General features: G+C 57.6%; 1 protein-coding gene across 3 annotated transcripts in view; it reads left to right on the top strand.

Annotated features, from left to right (window-relative positions):
• The window catches only part of ACTN1 (actinin alpha 1), a 93,721-nt gene that overhangs the window by 67,871 nt on the left and 10,500 nt on the right, over positions 1-15,350 (top strand). For all 3 annotated transcript variants that reach the window (XM_036255880.1, XM_036255889.1, XM_036255899.1), the window contains exons 7-11: positions 752-833; positions 2,299-2,384; positions 9,103-9,195; positions 10,524-10,754; positions 13,280-13,427. In XM_036255880.1, the coding sequence (XP_036111773.1) occupies positions 752-833; positions 2,299-2,384; positions 9,103-9,195; positions 10,524-10,754; positions 13,280-13,427 (640 nt within the window). The remainder of the gene's footprint in view (positions 1-751; positions 834-2,298; positions 2,385-9,102; positions 9,196-10,523; positions 10,755-13,279; positions 13,428-15,350) is intronic.

The following is a 15,350-nucleotide window of genomic DNA, read 5'->3' as shown; positions in this document are numbered from 1 at the left end:
GGAACCAAGAGTAGAGTGGGAGGGCCCACAAGGAACTACCTCAACTAAGTTGTAGGCTTTTTATCCCCCGTAAAAATTATTTTTCTGAGCTGTGGTGAGGGAGACATGACATGAGGCTTACCGTTGCGGCCAGTTTACGTGCAGCTTAGGTGTGCGCTGGTGTGCGGCCACCCCGCCGACCGCTCCAGGCTCTCTGGCCGGGCCCTCCACGCTTTCCCACCGCAGCGCGCCCCCTCCGTCCCGCCCACGGAGCGCCAGCCCCGCTTCCCCCGCGTCCTCGCCGACCCCAAATACGTTTTCTTAAGAACGTAGCAGAAATCAGAATAGTCGGAGGGTTGTAGCTGTTTGAGGGAGCCCCCCAGATTTCATGAACTGTGAGCACCAACAGCTCCTAGCCCAGCTCTTCAGTGACAGATGGGGACACAGGTCGGTGTCCAGCCACGCTCCTGGTGGCAGAGCGGAAACCGGAAGCGGAGACAGACGGCAGCCAGGCCAGTGCCCTGCCCTCACACTCAGTCTCAGCAGTTCTTTCCTGAGCTGCAGTCCTTCACCCCACTTCTCTGACAGAGAAATGAAGGCTTGAGGAGGAAAGGTGGAGGTTTAAGCCCCCGGCCAGGGAGAGCTGGTGCCTGAGGACCTAGTGTGGAAGAGGCTACAGTGGTCCCCTCTGCCCTAAGAATTGGTGATCGCCCAGATGGGGCCACGTCTCGTCGTACCTCTCGCGTCTAACCCTGCCCTCTTTCCCCTCTAGGACGATCCCCTCACAAATCTGAACACGGCCTTCGACGTGGCAGAGAAGTACCTGGACATCCCCAAGATGCTAGATGCTGAAGGTAAAGGCGCTTTCTTTCTGGGCCGCCCAGAGGCCAAGTGGGGTGGGTCCCCGCAGCCCCAGGTGGGACGGGAGAGGGCCTGGTCTATGGGTCCTCATTTGGGAGGTCTCGGGGGTCATCTGCCTGTCAGGGATTCTGGTTCCCTGAAGTTTGGAGGGCGAAGTGACAGCTGGTGCTGGACAGTGCTTGGAGGCGGTCTCTTCACCGACTGTCTGAGGACGGGTCTCACCTTTGTCTCGGAGTTGGGTGGTGGGTGCTGGGCGGGGCGGGGTGCGGGGGAGGAGAAACAGCTTTTCCCCTCTGCTCTCCCAAGTTCTCAGCTGGGGCCCCATTCATTAGACTGACAAACAGATGAGCAAGAGAAAAGCAGACACAGTGTGTGAACGCACGCACTGCACACCGGCGGGGAGTCTTCAGTGAGGGGTAACCTGGGGGGCGAGGGCTGTCTCTGGACACACCTAACTTCCCGGGAGGTGCGGGAGACCAGGCAGTTATGGAAGAGCAGCTGACGCTGGAAAGATGACTGGCTCTTTCGGAGCCAGATGGGAGATGTGATCGATTGTGGCAGTGTCGGTCTGCCTGTGTGGGGCCATTTCAGATACACACGCGCGCAGAGAGCGAAGTACATACCTGTCATCCAGCAGAGCAGTTGAGATTTTGTCTTATTTTTTTCTTTTCCGTATTTGTTTTCTGTGTTGAAGTGTTTCAGAGCAGACCTCAGAGGTCGCAGCATTTCACTGCTGTCACCAGACGGTGCCTCTGAAACAGGCTCCCCTTGGGCACAGCCTCCAGGCAGTGCTCACACCTGGCGCGGCGGCAGGGACCCTGCTGCACCTGCCGTGCAGCGCGGACTGAGCTCAAAGTTGTCTCTATTTAGAGTTTGTTTGCTTAGTTATTAAAATTTTTTTTTTCTTTATTGATTTTCGAGAGAGGAAGGGAGAGGGAGAGAGAGAACATCGACTGGCTGCCTCCTGCAGGCCCCCCACTGGGGATCGGGCCCACATCCTGGGCATGTGCCCTGGCTGGGAATCGAACCAGCGACCTTCTGGTGCATGGGTCGACGCTCGACCACTGAGCCACACCGGCCGGGCATAGAGTTGGTTGGTTTAAATCAGGATCCAGCCTACGCCTGCACATGGCATTTAGTTATAATATTTCTGGTGTCTTTTCTAACTGGTAGCAATTTTATCCTCCCTCCTGCCCCTTTTATTTCTGCCGTTGCGCGTGTTGCGGCCACCGGGCCAGCTGCCCCTGGAATGTTTCCTAGTCTGGGTTTGTCTGTCTGCTCCTCGGGGCACCATATCATTCCTCTGCCTCTCACATTCCTGCACGTGGAAGCGATGCTGAAGCTGGTTGGATTCAGGCTCAGTGTCTTGGCAAGAAGACTTGGTGTTCTCGAAGCATCCCGTTGGGAGGTGTACCGTGTGTTCACCGACCGGCTTTAACGCCACATTTTTCTTGACAGACATCGTCGGGACCGCCCGACCGGATGAGAAAGCCATCATGACTTATGTGTCCAGCTTCTACCACGCCTTCTCTGGTGCCCAGAAGGTACTGGGGATCCCTGCTCCTTCCTTGCCCAGCACACCTCATGCCAGACCCCAAACCATGCCCTCCTTGCCCGCCCCCCCGCCCCGGTGATGGGAGGATGGTCTGTCTGTCTCTTCGATAGAGTAGCCCCTGGTGCCAGCGTGGCCATTCTTGTTCAGCCCACGCCCACTCTGCACCCCTGCTCCTTCTCCCACCTCCCCTGCTTCTCGCAGAAAACTGGGACCCAGACAGCTGTCTTCAGCAGGAAGGCTGCATGGGTGCGAGCAGCCAGGGCTCTGGAAGGCTCCGTGGGCAGTATGCACGTCGGGCCCGCCTCTGCGGGAGCTGTCGGCTTCAGCAGAGCAGCGGGGCTGCCCCTGGGGAGGCAGCTCTGGGGAGGTGTCTCGAAGCCCCCAGCTTTCTCCCACGTGGACAGGATTTAGCAGAACTGTGCCCAGCCCCGCGGGGCTTTGGCCCTTTCTCCTGTGTCCTGCCTGGGCCCCATGCACGCGGCGCTCTGTGTTCCTGCACATATGCACCAACCCTTGCAGGGAAGGAGCGAGGATGGGCAGCTGGGAGCCCCTTCAGGTGTCCCGGCCCAGTTTTGCTCAGGAAGGCCTGAGCTTAAGGTCCAGTTATACTTGTTCTCACAGAACAGGGTGGCACAACGGAAGGGCATCGTTCACCCGCAGACGTGGGAGATGTTCTCCCTCCACGCTAAGCTCAGGCAGCAGAAGCCCCTCTCCCAGGCTCCCTCCCAGGCAGGACCCAGGAGCGCAGTGTCCAGGTCACCATGAGCACCGGGCCACAGGCTTGGGCCTTCACGGCCGCGGACCTCACGTGCTCAGGCACGTTTCCCACCTCGGCCCGGCATCCGAGTGACCGGTCTTGACGTGCATGATGGGGGGGCGTCCCCCTCTGCCCAGTCTCCCCCGATGCTCTGTCTCCCTCCCCGTCTCAGCCTGTGATCTCTCCCACCATCTCATTCCCCCCTCTTTCTGCCCACTCCCTCATTTCTGTCGTCTGTCTGGTGTTCTGTCTGTCCACGTGGCTGCTGTGCTGTACTCTGTCTGCTGCTGCCCACTGGCTCCTCTCAACCTCTTCTCCTTCTCCGTGCAGATGTGTAGGCACGCTAAGGCGGCATGGGAAGGCCCTGTGACCTAAGTCACGTCTGCCGCGCCTTCTCGGGTGCGCAGAAGGTGAGCTCCCCTCGCCTCGCCCGCTCGCCCTGCGGCCTCTGCCCGCCTCTTCCTCCTCCCGGAGAGCCCAGCAGCAGCCCTGAATGAAGGGAGGGATTAGCGAACCCGCCTCCTTCAGGGGGCTGGACGCTCTCTGACCTTGGCCAGGACACTTGAAGGTGCCAGAGACCCTAGCCTCTGATGACCGCTGCATCCCCGTCCCTACATGCCGGGCACCGTGGACGTCACGAGCCGGAAGGCAGCTCACGGTTCAGCGCCTCCCCTGGGTAGAGCCTGTATCCCCAGCAGCACTGCTGGGGCTGTGCTCCTGACTGTTCCCCTAAACATCCAGGCCCCTCGCTTCTCTCTCCCTCCTTCCCACCGAGGCAAGACCATCCTCTCGCCCCCAGCATCCGGGCAGACCGTCTTCCTGCCGTGTCCCTGGCGTCCTGGCCGGAGGCTCAGAGCCCTGCCTGGTCCTCCCCACCCAGGCCTGCCACGGACAGCAGGGCAGGCTGCCCACTGTACAGGGGTGCCCGGTGTGTGCCATACAGCGGTTTGAATGTCACTGAAACCCCACAGATGGCAGTAGGAATATCTTCTCACATAATCAGTGTGAGTTTTTCAGCAGAAGTACATTACAAAAGAGGCGCCTTTAAAAAATGACACAGAGGCCCCATCGGGGCTAGTGGCAGCCCTGTTCCCAGCTGGCTGGGCACCCAAGGCCCTCCTCACCTTCCTTCCGGGCCTCATTGGCGCTGACGGGACCGGGGCTGCCAGCGCTCCCTGATGCCCAGCTCCTCTCGGCTCCTGGCAGCCTCCTCCCTGGCCTGCCTCTGGCTTCCTTCTCCCTGTCCCTCCTCTGCTGCTCTCTCGTCAGTGTCTTCCCGCCCCTCTTCCCCCCACCTTTTAGCCAGGATGTGAGCAGCATCGATCGACTTGCCTCGGGGGCCTCCCAGCCCTGACAACCCCAGACCGTCTGGTTGCCCGTGTCCATGGCTGGGCTGAGCTCCCTGCTGTGCTTTTCCTTCTTGCCACCGCCTCTTCCTCTTCCTCTCCTCTCTCAGGGGTTCTGTCCTGGGCTTCATGCCTGCTGACCCTGGCCTTCCCTGTCTCTGAAGCCTTCCCTGTGTCCTGGCTGCTGATGGTGCTCGGAGGGGGTGTGTGTGACGTGGGTGTGGCAGCCTGCTCCCTCCCTCCCCATCTCGTGCCACCTGTCCCCTGCTCCCTCCCTCGCTCACCCCTGTGCAGCCATTTCATGCTCCCGTCGTCCACGTCTGAGGACAAGGTCTGGTTGTGTGAGGGGAGTGACGGGGGACTGGGCCAGGGCCTCACCCAGAGCTGCCCCTGCCCACTGCTAAGGATTCAGGCAAGTGCCCAGAGCCAGGCAGGCCATTGGCAGGGACTCTTCCCGTCTCCTGGGGAAGGAGGAGGGTTCTTCAGACTCACACACTTTTCTTCTCTTGACTGTCTCCACGTCCGGAGCCAATGGGGGGAGTCTTCAGAAACCCATGCCCAGTGCCCTCCATCCCCGCGACGGCCTTTCTCTCGTCAAGCCTCGGGTGGTGGAACTAGAAAGGCAGCAGAGCGTAACGCGTGTGTGCGTGTGTGTACACGTGTGTGCATGTGTAGCAGTACATGCGCAGGAGCTTTTCCAAGTCAGGGGAGGACCGGTTTTGTTTGACCCATTGGTGTTGGTTCTTTCTCAGCTCTCTTCCCCGGTAGGGGTTTTGAATAGGTAGTGAACAAGCAGATTTTATTTATGCCATTTGTAAAGCTTTTAAAGCTCACAGTCGTGGTCTCATGGAGTGGATCTGCTAGAGGTGTTTCTGGATGGTTTTAGGAGGACATGGTGCTGTTTGCATCCTCCACTGTGAATCTTCTCCAGGGAAGAAGCCCCCAGCTGTCCTGAAGGAGCCCCCGTCCATCTGGGAAAACCCTTAATGAAAGAAGTCGAGGTGGCTGCTGTCTGACCAGGCTCTGCTGTGCTGCAGATGGAGCCGGGGGTGGGGTGGGGGCAGGTGCAGGGCTACTGGGCACGAGGCTTCTAGCAGCAGGCACTGAGGTTCTTTAGGGTTGGCTGAGGGTCCACGATGAAAGGCTCAGGGAGGGTGGGAAGGCAGCCGGAGCTGCTGAGGCGGCGACCACCACTGCAGAAGCTTCCAGGTGGGACAGAGGAGGAGAGGAGAGCACGTTCGTGCTGGCCCGGAGCAGGGAGAGGAAACCAGGGACGGCAGCGGCGACAGGGCTGAGCCGCCGAGCAGTCGGCTGACCTCTGGGGGGCTCGCTGGCAGGGACCCTGGGACTGGGCGCTGACTGGGGAGGAAGGAAATAGGCAGTTCTGGTTAGATTTGGGAAACGTGCAAATAAAAATGTCACAGATGAGATCTTCGTGGCGTTTATAGGAATCTGTGGGTTGTAGGTGCTATGTCCTTTGGCCACATTGTTTGATGTCACCTTCCTTGGGGACGGCTCCTCTCCAGACCCCACCTGTGGCGGCGAGTGTGAAGCTGGTCATCAGAGCAGCTGATGCTGGGGCAGCGCTGTGCTGGGGCAGCTGCGAGTGACAGCTGGGGTCTCTAAGGACTCGGAGTCACGGTCCATGCTTTTAAAAAAGTAACGAACGCAAAACCAAACGCGTTACTGTGTTAGGTTGTAAGATAGTGCATCTTAGAGTGGGTCATGCAAACACGAATCAAGGAAAGGTAAACACAACTTGCTACAAGTCTTCTTCCTTCGGCACTTGGAAGTCGTCAGTTTGGCTGTTCCTGTAACAATGTTCTCAGCCCAGTGGTGACCTGTGCTTGCATCCCTCAGTTCGTGAAAGTTCTGGCCCCCTCAGAAAGGGCTGGCCATTCCGCTCCTGGGTGCCATTTCCTCCTGCGGAATAGCCCGAAGCCAAGCCTGTCATCTCCTCAGTTCCTGGGTTTCTCTCGGGGAGTGAATTTTTCCCCCCAGAACAAGTCTCTCCTTTGAGCTTCTGAACGGAAGCAGGCTCTTTAAGACACGGCGATGCTGGGTGCTCTCTCCTGAACGTCTGTCTGCCTGGGGGTCCTGTAGCCATGGGAGGAGAAGCTCAAGCCCCAGGACAGTGGGACAGCAGGGCAGGCCTCGGTTCCAGCCTCAGGACTCGCTCTTGCCTTTCAGCCCAGGGTCTGTCCTGGGGCCTTACCAGGTTTGTCCTTCCTGGGCTGTTCTCCGACCTGTGACTGAACCCTTCTCTGTACAGGGATCCCTGTGGGAGCAAGTGAGACCCAGCGTCTACCAGGCTTCTGCAGGGCCGCCTGCCTGCTTGTGGGGGGGTTGAGCAGGGAGGGCCAGCCAGGGCCAGGGTTCTGAAGATTCTGCCTGTGGTTTCTCCTGAAGTCGAATCTGCATTCCAGCCCGCGTCCGGTCAGTGGGAGCTGGCTGTCCCTCGAGGGGGAGGCGACCAGATGGAGTTTGCAGATAGGCCACTGCCTTTTCTAAAGGCCTTCTCTATGCCGTGATGGCCGTGCTTTATTTCCGAAGGCAGATTTCCTGGTCAGTCCGTCTGCCCTGGCGAGGCCAGCCTGGCGCGGGCAGGCTGGGCAAAGCAGTGGGTGTTTGTGACAAGTCCCCAGGAGGCCCACACTAGAACTCCCCAGACTTGTCCACAAGGAGCCGAGCCCCCTTTGACCCTGGAACCGCCAACAGCTCTGAGGGATGGGCAGGCTCCTGGGGCTCATAGGACTTGTCTCCTAAAGTCCCACGGACACAGACACCACTCAGTCTGCCAGTTTAATGAACCGACTCTGGAGCGCAGGGTTTCAGGATGAATCGGGATGGGTGGGGGGATAAGGAGGAGGGGGCTTTATCCATGAAACGTCACAGCGGCAGTTGCTGTTGGGCTGTGATGAGTGGCCCCCTTACCCCTGATTCTTTTTTCCCACTTGGTCAGCGCATTGGGCAGGGGTCTTTGCGGCCACCCACGTTCTTACAGAAATGTCAGCACAGAGGACAGTGTTGTCCTCTGGTGCCCTGCCCTGGCCCTCCAGGCCGGTTGCTAACCCCAGCCAGCCTGGTTCCCGTGACCGTCCTCCAGGGCCCCACATCTTCTGGGACAGGCTCCGGGAAGGACTTTCCCTCCTGGTCACATCTTGGGATTCCCCATGGTCACTTACTGTTCCTCCGAAGGAAGGGCGATCCGTCGGGAGTTCTGGGTGTGAGTAGCCGGGCCATTTCCAGCAGCGTTGAGGGGCGGGGACGAGGGTCTAGGCTGGGACTCCCCTCAGTTTATTGAGACTAGGGGCTCTGAGACCCCTCTGAGCATTCCCACGTCTTACGGGAGGCCCACCCGTTCCAACACCGCGCCCTGAAAAATGCAGTCTCTTGACTTGGAGTGAAAGGACATTTGGGATGATCTCATTCTGCCCCCTCACACACACATCCCAGCACAGTCACCCGTAAATCCATGGTTTGGTGGGCGAATGTCCTATTCGAGAAATTCTCCAAGGAAAAAACATTTACACATTTTTAGTCATTCCTTCTCAATGCAAATTCCTTTCTCGTTCTCAGAAAGTTCTTCTTTATGCCTAGCCTTAGTCTGTCTCGCTGCAGTAGAAACCCATTTTGTCTGGTTCATCAGTCAGTTGTGAGGTCCCATCTTTCTGTCCTTGAGCCCTTGTCATGCTTGGTCGCACTTTGTCAGCAGGGTCGCACTTCTCTGGGGCCACAGATGCTTCTCTGTCACAGGCATTATCCGCGCTCACCCCAGGCTGTCCCCAAAGACTTCGCGTTCTCCTCCCTTGAAGTTGGGTTAGAATGTGCACAAGAACACAGCTGACTGTGAAAGTCACCCGGGCGAAGTGTGCTGGGAACGCCTGGTCCTGCTGGTGTTAGGGGCACAGTGCCCCCCACGGCTGGGGAAGGCAGCGTCTCCCTGGGCTTTCGGGGCCTTTGTGTGTGGCTGCCATTCAGTCAGTCCCCCTTTCGTTCCTCTGGCCGCCGAGCCCCCCTCTCGGGGGGCTGCATGCCCAGTGCCCATGCTACTGTCTGGGCACCCTGCCTATGCCGGTTGATCCTGCAGCCTTGCCCTTTGTGCAGTAGTGGGTCCCCCCTTTTTCTCTAAACTGCTTTGAACTTTGGGCCAGGAGCCTTTAGAGATTCTGCAGGGATCGGAGAGGCTCCATTGCTTCTCAGTCAGAACTTATTCCGGGACTCCCCAGTTTGAATTCCTGCATCTCCAAGATCCTAGCAAATCCGGCCTTGGGATCCAGGGCGTCCACTTGGAGTTCCGGGCATGAAATCACCTCGCCACCTGCCCTGGGTGTTTTGATGATATCAGTCATTGGATTAGTTTCTTCCCAACATGTATGTTGGGTCTCAAACTCCGGCCCTTCTCCAGGAGCCTAGTCCAGCCACCGAGACCTCTGTTCTGGCCTCCCTGATCCGTGGGACTGGGCCTGGGCTGGCAAACAGGGCTGGTGAGGAGGGGTGAGGTGGCAAGCAATGTGCAGGGGTGGGAGGGGCTTTGTCGGCATACCTGTGTACCAGGTGCTGCTGCTGCAAGTGGCTGACTGTGACCTTTGTCTTGTTGCCAGGCAGAGACAGCAGCCAATCGTATCTGCAAGGTGCTGGCCGTCAACCAGGAGAATGAGCAGCTCATGGAAGACTACGAGAAGCTGGCCAGTGATGTGGGTACCCCTGGGTTCCTCTGGCCCCAGCAAGGCCCTGCCACCCCACCTCAGGACAAAAGGGAGCCCCAGAACCTGTACCTTCAAATCCATCCCTGGAGCACAGTCCCAGGCTGGGTGTAGTATGTGATCCCAGGACAGTGGACACAGGGAAGTGTTGGCTCCACGTGGGCCCTCCCAGAAAGCAGAGCGGTGGGTCAGAGGCCAATCTCTGGACTTCGGAGAGAGAGTTCCCAGCTTTTTCTGTCGCCAGCAGTGAGCCTAGGAAATCCCTTTACCTCTCTGGTCTTGGTTTGTTCACTTGTCAAGTGAGACTTGAGCCAAGGAGTCTCGGAGGCCTTTCCAGCCTGGTGTACGGCTCTGTGAGGGCCGCTTGAGCTAGAAGTCGAGTTCCCCTGGTTCTGAGAGGGCATGAACTGCGGGTCAGTAAGTGCTGGCTCAGGCTAGCTGGCCCACCCAGGGCTTTGCTGTTCTGCCATTGACTACATTTGGGTTTAAAGGTTCCACCTGCTGCTTCCGTAAAAGAATGCGGCTTTCTAACCAGCTCAGCCCCGCCTCTTGGTGGGTCGGCCCTCCAGCATAGTAGGACCCCAGGTTCCGGAGCCCAAGTGCCCGGGTGTGATCCCTGCTCCACCGTTCCAGCTGGTGCCCTTGGCAAGTCACAGACCCTCCCGGGTCTGGCTGCCTGTCTGTAAGGTGGGGGTGGGGAATCACAGCAGTGACCCGCAGGACCCCTGTGACTGTTCAGATGATTTGTCTGGGGAGACCTGCCTGGCACTTTGCAGGTGACCACTGCACTTCCTGTCATTCGTTCCGCTGCCCTCCACCCACCTCGTTAGGAATACAGTCCAGGCCATTTCCTGGCCGTGCCCCGCCAGCCAGTCGCTTCCCTTTTGCGTCAGGGGCCACATTCTAGAATCCTAGAAGGTCGGGTGGCAAGGCCCTCCGGGAACAGCCGCTAACCCTGTCCACGGTCTAGGGAGGAGACGGAGGCCCAGCCAGGCCGTCAGCCCAGAGCTAGAACTCAGCTCTCCTGCTCCTAGTGGAGCCCCTTCCCAGGCCTGCGGTTCTTCCCTTGCAGAGCGGGAGGCTGTGGCGCCTGCTGTGGCTGAAACACCGTAGGGCCAGGTTTCACGAAGCCCAGGCTATCAGAAGGGACACCCCGGAACCTGGGGATAGCCTCGGGATAGCCTCGGGGTGTACAGGAAAGAGGGCTGTCAGGAGAGACCCTTCCCAGCGCCTGCTGTGTGGGCAGGGACTTTGGAGGAGAGGGAAGCTGGCCCCCGCCCCTCCCGCCCAGCACCCTCACACCCCGACCGGTCCCGCAGCTGCTGGAGTGGATCCGCCGCACCATCCCGTGGCTGGAGAACCGGGCGCCCGAGAACACCATGCAGGCCATGCAGCAGAAGCTGGAGGACTTCCGCGACTACCGGCGCCTGCACAAGCCGCCCAAGGTGCAGGAGAAGTGCCAGCTGGAGATCAACTTCAACACGCTGCAGACCAAGCTGCGCCTCAGCAACCGGCCCGCCTTCATGCCCTCCGAGGGCAGGATGGTCTCGGTGAGTGCGGCCCGGACCCCTGGCCCGGCCGGCCTGTCCCCGAGCTGCTCGGATGGGGCCCCGTGGCCGGGCCTGAGCTGCATGCCCTGCTCCGGAAGTTGCTTCTCCTTCCAGGTCACCACCAGGCTGCAGCCCACACTCAGTGGTGTGGGGCGGCTTCTCCCCAGGGAGCCAGCCAGACTTGCCCTTCCAGACCCCTGAGCATCCACCCCAGACTCCCCGGGACCGCCAACTTCCCACGCCCCTCAAAAATCATCTTTGCAGCCCTGGCTGGTTTGTCTCAGCAGTTAGAGCATCCGCCTGCGGTACAGAGAGACCCGGGTTCGGTTCCCGCTAAGGGCACGTACTTCGGTTGCAGTGTGTCCCCAGCCCTGGTTGGTCGTGTGGGTGGCAGCCACTCGATGTGTCCCTTCACGTCGATGTTTCCCTCTCTCTCTCTCTCCCTCCCACTCTATCTGTGCAAAAAATGAAAAAATGTCCTCAGGTGAGGATTAAAAAAAAAAAAAAATCATCTTTGCAAACAGAATGCCCCTTGACATATTAACCCAAAAGGGGCATAATTCAGTAGTGATAAAGATAATTTTAAAAACACTTTTTTAACTTACTGATTTTAGAGAGAGAAAGGGAAAGAGGAAGGGAGGGAGAGAGAAACTTGGATTTGTTGTTCCACTCATTTATGCCTTCATTGGTGGATTCTTGTATGTGCCCTGACCAGGGATGGAACCCACAACCATGGGGATGACGCTCTAACCAACGGAGCTACCCAGCCAGGGCCTGATAGAAACAATTTTTACTTCTCTGGAATCTTGTTTAAGCACTTAGGACAGTAGATTTATTACCTTAAACAAGTAACAGATTTTTGTGGTAGGATATTTCAAAGATACAAATAAGCAAAACACAGAAACTAGAAATCACTTATAATCTTACTACCCCATGTTAACTTTAAAAAAGGGGTGTGTGTGGAGATTCTTTTAGTCTTTCTGTATACATGCAATTTTTAAGGGAATCCTAAAGCATGTTTTATTTAATAAACTGCTTTTTAAAAAACGCCCTGGCCGGTTTGGCTCAGCGGTTAGAGCGTCGGCCTGCGGTCCAGAGAGACCCGGGTTTGGTTCCCGCTAAGGGCATGTACCTTGGTTGCAGTTTGTCCCCGGCCCCGGTTGGGGTTGTGTGGGTGGCATCCGGTCGATGTGTCTCTCTCACACCTATGTTTCTCTCTCTCTCTTCCCCCCTCTCTCCCTCCCGCTCTGTCTGAAGATAAATGCAAAAAATGTCCTCAGGTGAGGATTAAAACAAACAAACAAAAAACTAACATTGTAACCGACTTTCCACATTATTATGGCATTTATGTCACTACATGTTATTTCTTCCTCCTTACCCTCATCCAGGACTCGGGGAGAAATTTTATAAGCTAGAGACATATGTAAAAGACACTTTAAAAATTCACGGGGATAGTTACCCCCCCCCCCCCCGTTTTTATTGATTTTTTAGAAAGAGGGGAAGGGAGAGAGAGATAGAAACATTGATGGGAGAGAGAAACATTGATTGGCTGCCTCCTGTACACCCCCTACTGGGGATCAAGCCCACAACCCAAGCATGTGCCCTGAGCAGGACCTCTCAGTCCGTGGGACTGTGCTCAACCCACTGAGCCACACCAGCCGGGCTAGAGCTTTTGCCCTTCAAGGTGGAGAGTAATGAGAAGACTCGGGCACATAAGGCGGGACTGGGTGGGCATGGGCAAACCTGCACACAGCATGAGAAGGGGGCGGGGTCCCAGGGTAATCTGGAGGAGAGGGAAGAGGCCCCTGATGTGTATGCAGTTTGGAAAATCTCAGTCCTTTGTGGATTCCAGGCTGAATCAACAGCTTTTAGGTGACCAGAGCAGCGATGGCCAGAGGGTGCAAGTTAGAAAAAGTGTCCCCCCCAACCCCAGGCAGATGCAGCCTGGCTCCTAGGCACATGGTGGGGACCAAGCGGGGACCTGAGAGGCACACATGCCAGGTTCAGCCCATCACTGCCTAGCCCGGTACTGTAGGTGTGGCCCCGTTGGTGGTTCCCTGTCTAAAGAGCCATGGGTTTGTGCTCAGCATGTCCCTATCCTCAGACTCTGGCCACCTTACCTGGGTCAGGGTCCCTGCAGGCTCCAGGCTACTTCCCAGAGCCCTTGAGCCATCAGAAATAAGGGGAGGTGGGGAGGCACCCATACCTGCTTGCCTGGTCACTTCATTGCTCTGTGTCCTTGGCTGGTCCTACAAGCTCCGTGATTGGTCAGAATCCTGTTGGAATTCATTACTGGGCCACGGAGGCCTTGGACTCTTTCCCCACAGGACTGCACACCCAGAGCCCTCTATCTGGGTGGCCGTGTAGACGGGCTGCCACTCCCTGCCCAGGTTAATACCAGTGAGGTTGGTGGGTATGGCTGGACATGGCCAAGATGGGGAAGAGGCCCCTCCTTAGAAGGCTGGGAGCAGCTGCGGGGGTCTCGGCGACCAGGTGGGCCTGACCGTGTACCTTTAACCCCGCAGGATATCAACAATGCCTGGGGCTGCCTGGAGCAGGCGGAGAAGGGCTACGAGGAGTGGCTGCTGAATGAGATCCGGAGGCTGGAGCGGCTGGACCACCTGGCAGAGAAGTTCCGGCAGAAGGCCTCCATCCACGAGGCCTGGACGGATGGTGAGGCCCGCCCCGCCCCCCGGCTCCCCAGGGCCCTGGCTCCCACGCCCTCCGGCCCCGCTGTCAGCGGCAGCTTTCTCCCAGGGCTGTTCCCTCATCTGCAGCACGCAGGGGCTGGTGCTCCCTGCTGGGTCTGTTTCCTAGGGCTAACGGTGACTCAGACTGGCTGGCCGAACACCCAGAAATGCAGGTGCCCCAGGGCAGGCGGTTGGGAGCCCGGGCTGAGTCCTGCGCCTGGCGGTTGCCAGCAGTCCTTGGAATTCCTTGTCTTGTTTCACTCGTCTCTGCCTCTGTTGTCAACTTGGCTGCTTCTCTCTGTCTCTGACTTAATCTGTCACCTTTTCCTTTTCTTTTTTAATCCTCACCTGAGAGGGTCCGCTTTAGCTCAGGCGGTTACTTCATCATGGCGGACATTAATCCTTACCCGAGGATATTTTTCCATTGATTTTTTTTTTTCCAACTTTTTCCTTTATTGATTATTTTTAAGAGAGAGAGGAAGGGAGAGAGAGAAACATCGATGAGAGAGAACATCAATTAATTGGCCGCCTCCTGCACGCCCCTCACTGGGGATCGGGCCCACAACCTGGGCATGTGCCCTGACCAGGAATCTAACTGGCGACCTCTTGGTGCGTAGGTCAATGCTCAACCACTGATTCACACCAGCCGGGCTTTTCCATTGAATTTTGTTTTTTTAGAGAGAGAAACATTGATGTGAGAGAGACACATTGATTGGTTGCCTCTCACACAACCCCGATGAGGGCTGGGGTTTGAACCTGAAACCAAGGGACGTGTCCTTCAGCGGGAAATGAACCCAGTCGGCTGGGAACTGACCCTATCAGCTTTAATCGATGGAAAGAACTTCAGTGCTGGAGGTCACAAGGTTGGGTTGGGATTTGAACTAGAAGCTTAATGCAGTTTTGAATAAAGCATCAGATTTCTCCCTGGGGGGAAAAAAGAACCCGAGAATCTTGAGTCTCCAGGCCGATGCTCTAACCACTGAGAAACTGGCCAGGGCTTCCTCTCCTTTTTCTAATGAAAACACCAGCCATTAGATTTAGGGCCGCCGTAATCCATTAGGACCTCCCTTAACCACTCACGTCTGCAAAGGCCCTATTTCCAAATATGGTCAGAGTCTGAGGTCTGGGTGGACCTGAGTTTTGGGAGGGCACTCTTCAATCCAGGACAGCCCTCAGAGGGTGTGGTGGGCGTATGTGTCATGAGTGTATCTTCTGTTTAGTTGAGTGCCCGGCACGTGGAACCCTTCAGGAAGTGGCAGCCCTGTGTGCTTCCTTCACGGCCTCCCTCTTCCCGCTCTGGCCTCGGGGCCCGAGAAGCAGCCTTGCCTTGGCGGTGTCTCCAGTACTCCGTCCCGGAGGCACGCACGGCTAGGTCTTGTCTGCTTACTGGCAGCTAAGGTTAACTCCAGACAGAACATCTTGCCTGGAGGAGTCTTTTCCTCACAACCTGGGCTGGGGGCGGAGAGGGGGATGGAGCTACCCAAATCTTAGGGCCCTGTGCCCGTGTCAGCCAGAGCCCCGGGGCAAACCCCATTGGCTAGTGGAGCTCAGTGCTCCAGACTCCCCTACTCGGCTCTGCTCTGCCCCTCACTCCTGAGGCTAGAGTTGGGTAGGGATGGCCACACCCCATGGCCACCTCGGGGCGGGTTGGCTTGGTAGGGAATTTGAGTGTGCTGGACTCTGCCAAGGGGTTGGGGTTAGCCAGCTCCCCGTCGTAAGTCCCTGTGCTGGGCTTTGTACCCTGAGTGTGCAGTTACCCCGGCATGGATGGTGCAGAGTAGGAGGGAGATGGTGGAGGTTGTGCTGATTCACCCACATGCTTCTACCCTGTCCTGTCCGGGGCCAAGGAACAGCTCAGAGCAGGGCTGCCCTGTCGGCCTGGCAGCCACTGACAAGGGCCTGAGTA

This window comes from Molossus molossus, unplaced genomic scaffold, assembly GCF_014108415.1.
Source record: "Molossus molossus isolate mMolMol1 unplaced genomic scaffold, mMolMol1.p scaffold_m16_p_1, whole genome shotgun sequence".
NCBI lineage: Eukaryota > Metazoa > Chordata > Mammalia > Chiroptera > Molossidae > Molossus > Molossus molossus.
Note: the sequence above shows the minus strand (reverse complement) of the source record. Positions and strands in the feature narration are given on the sequence as shown.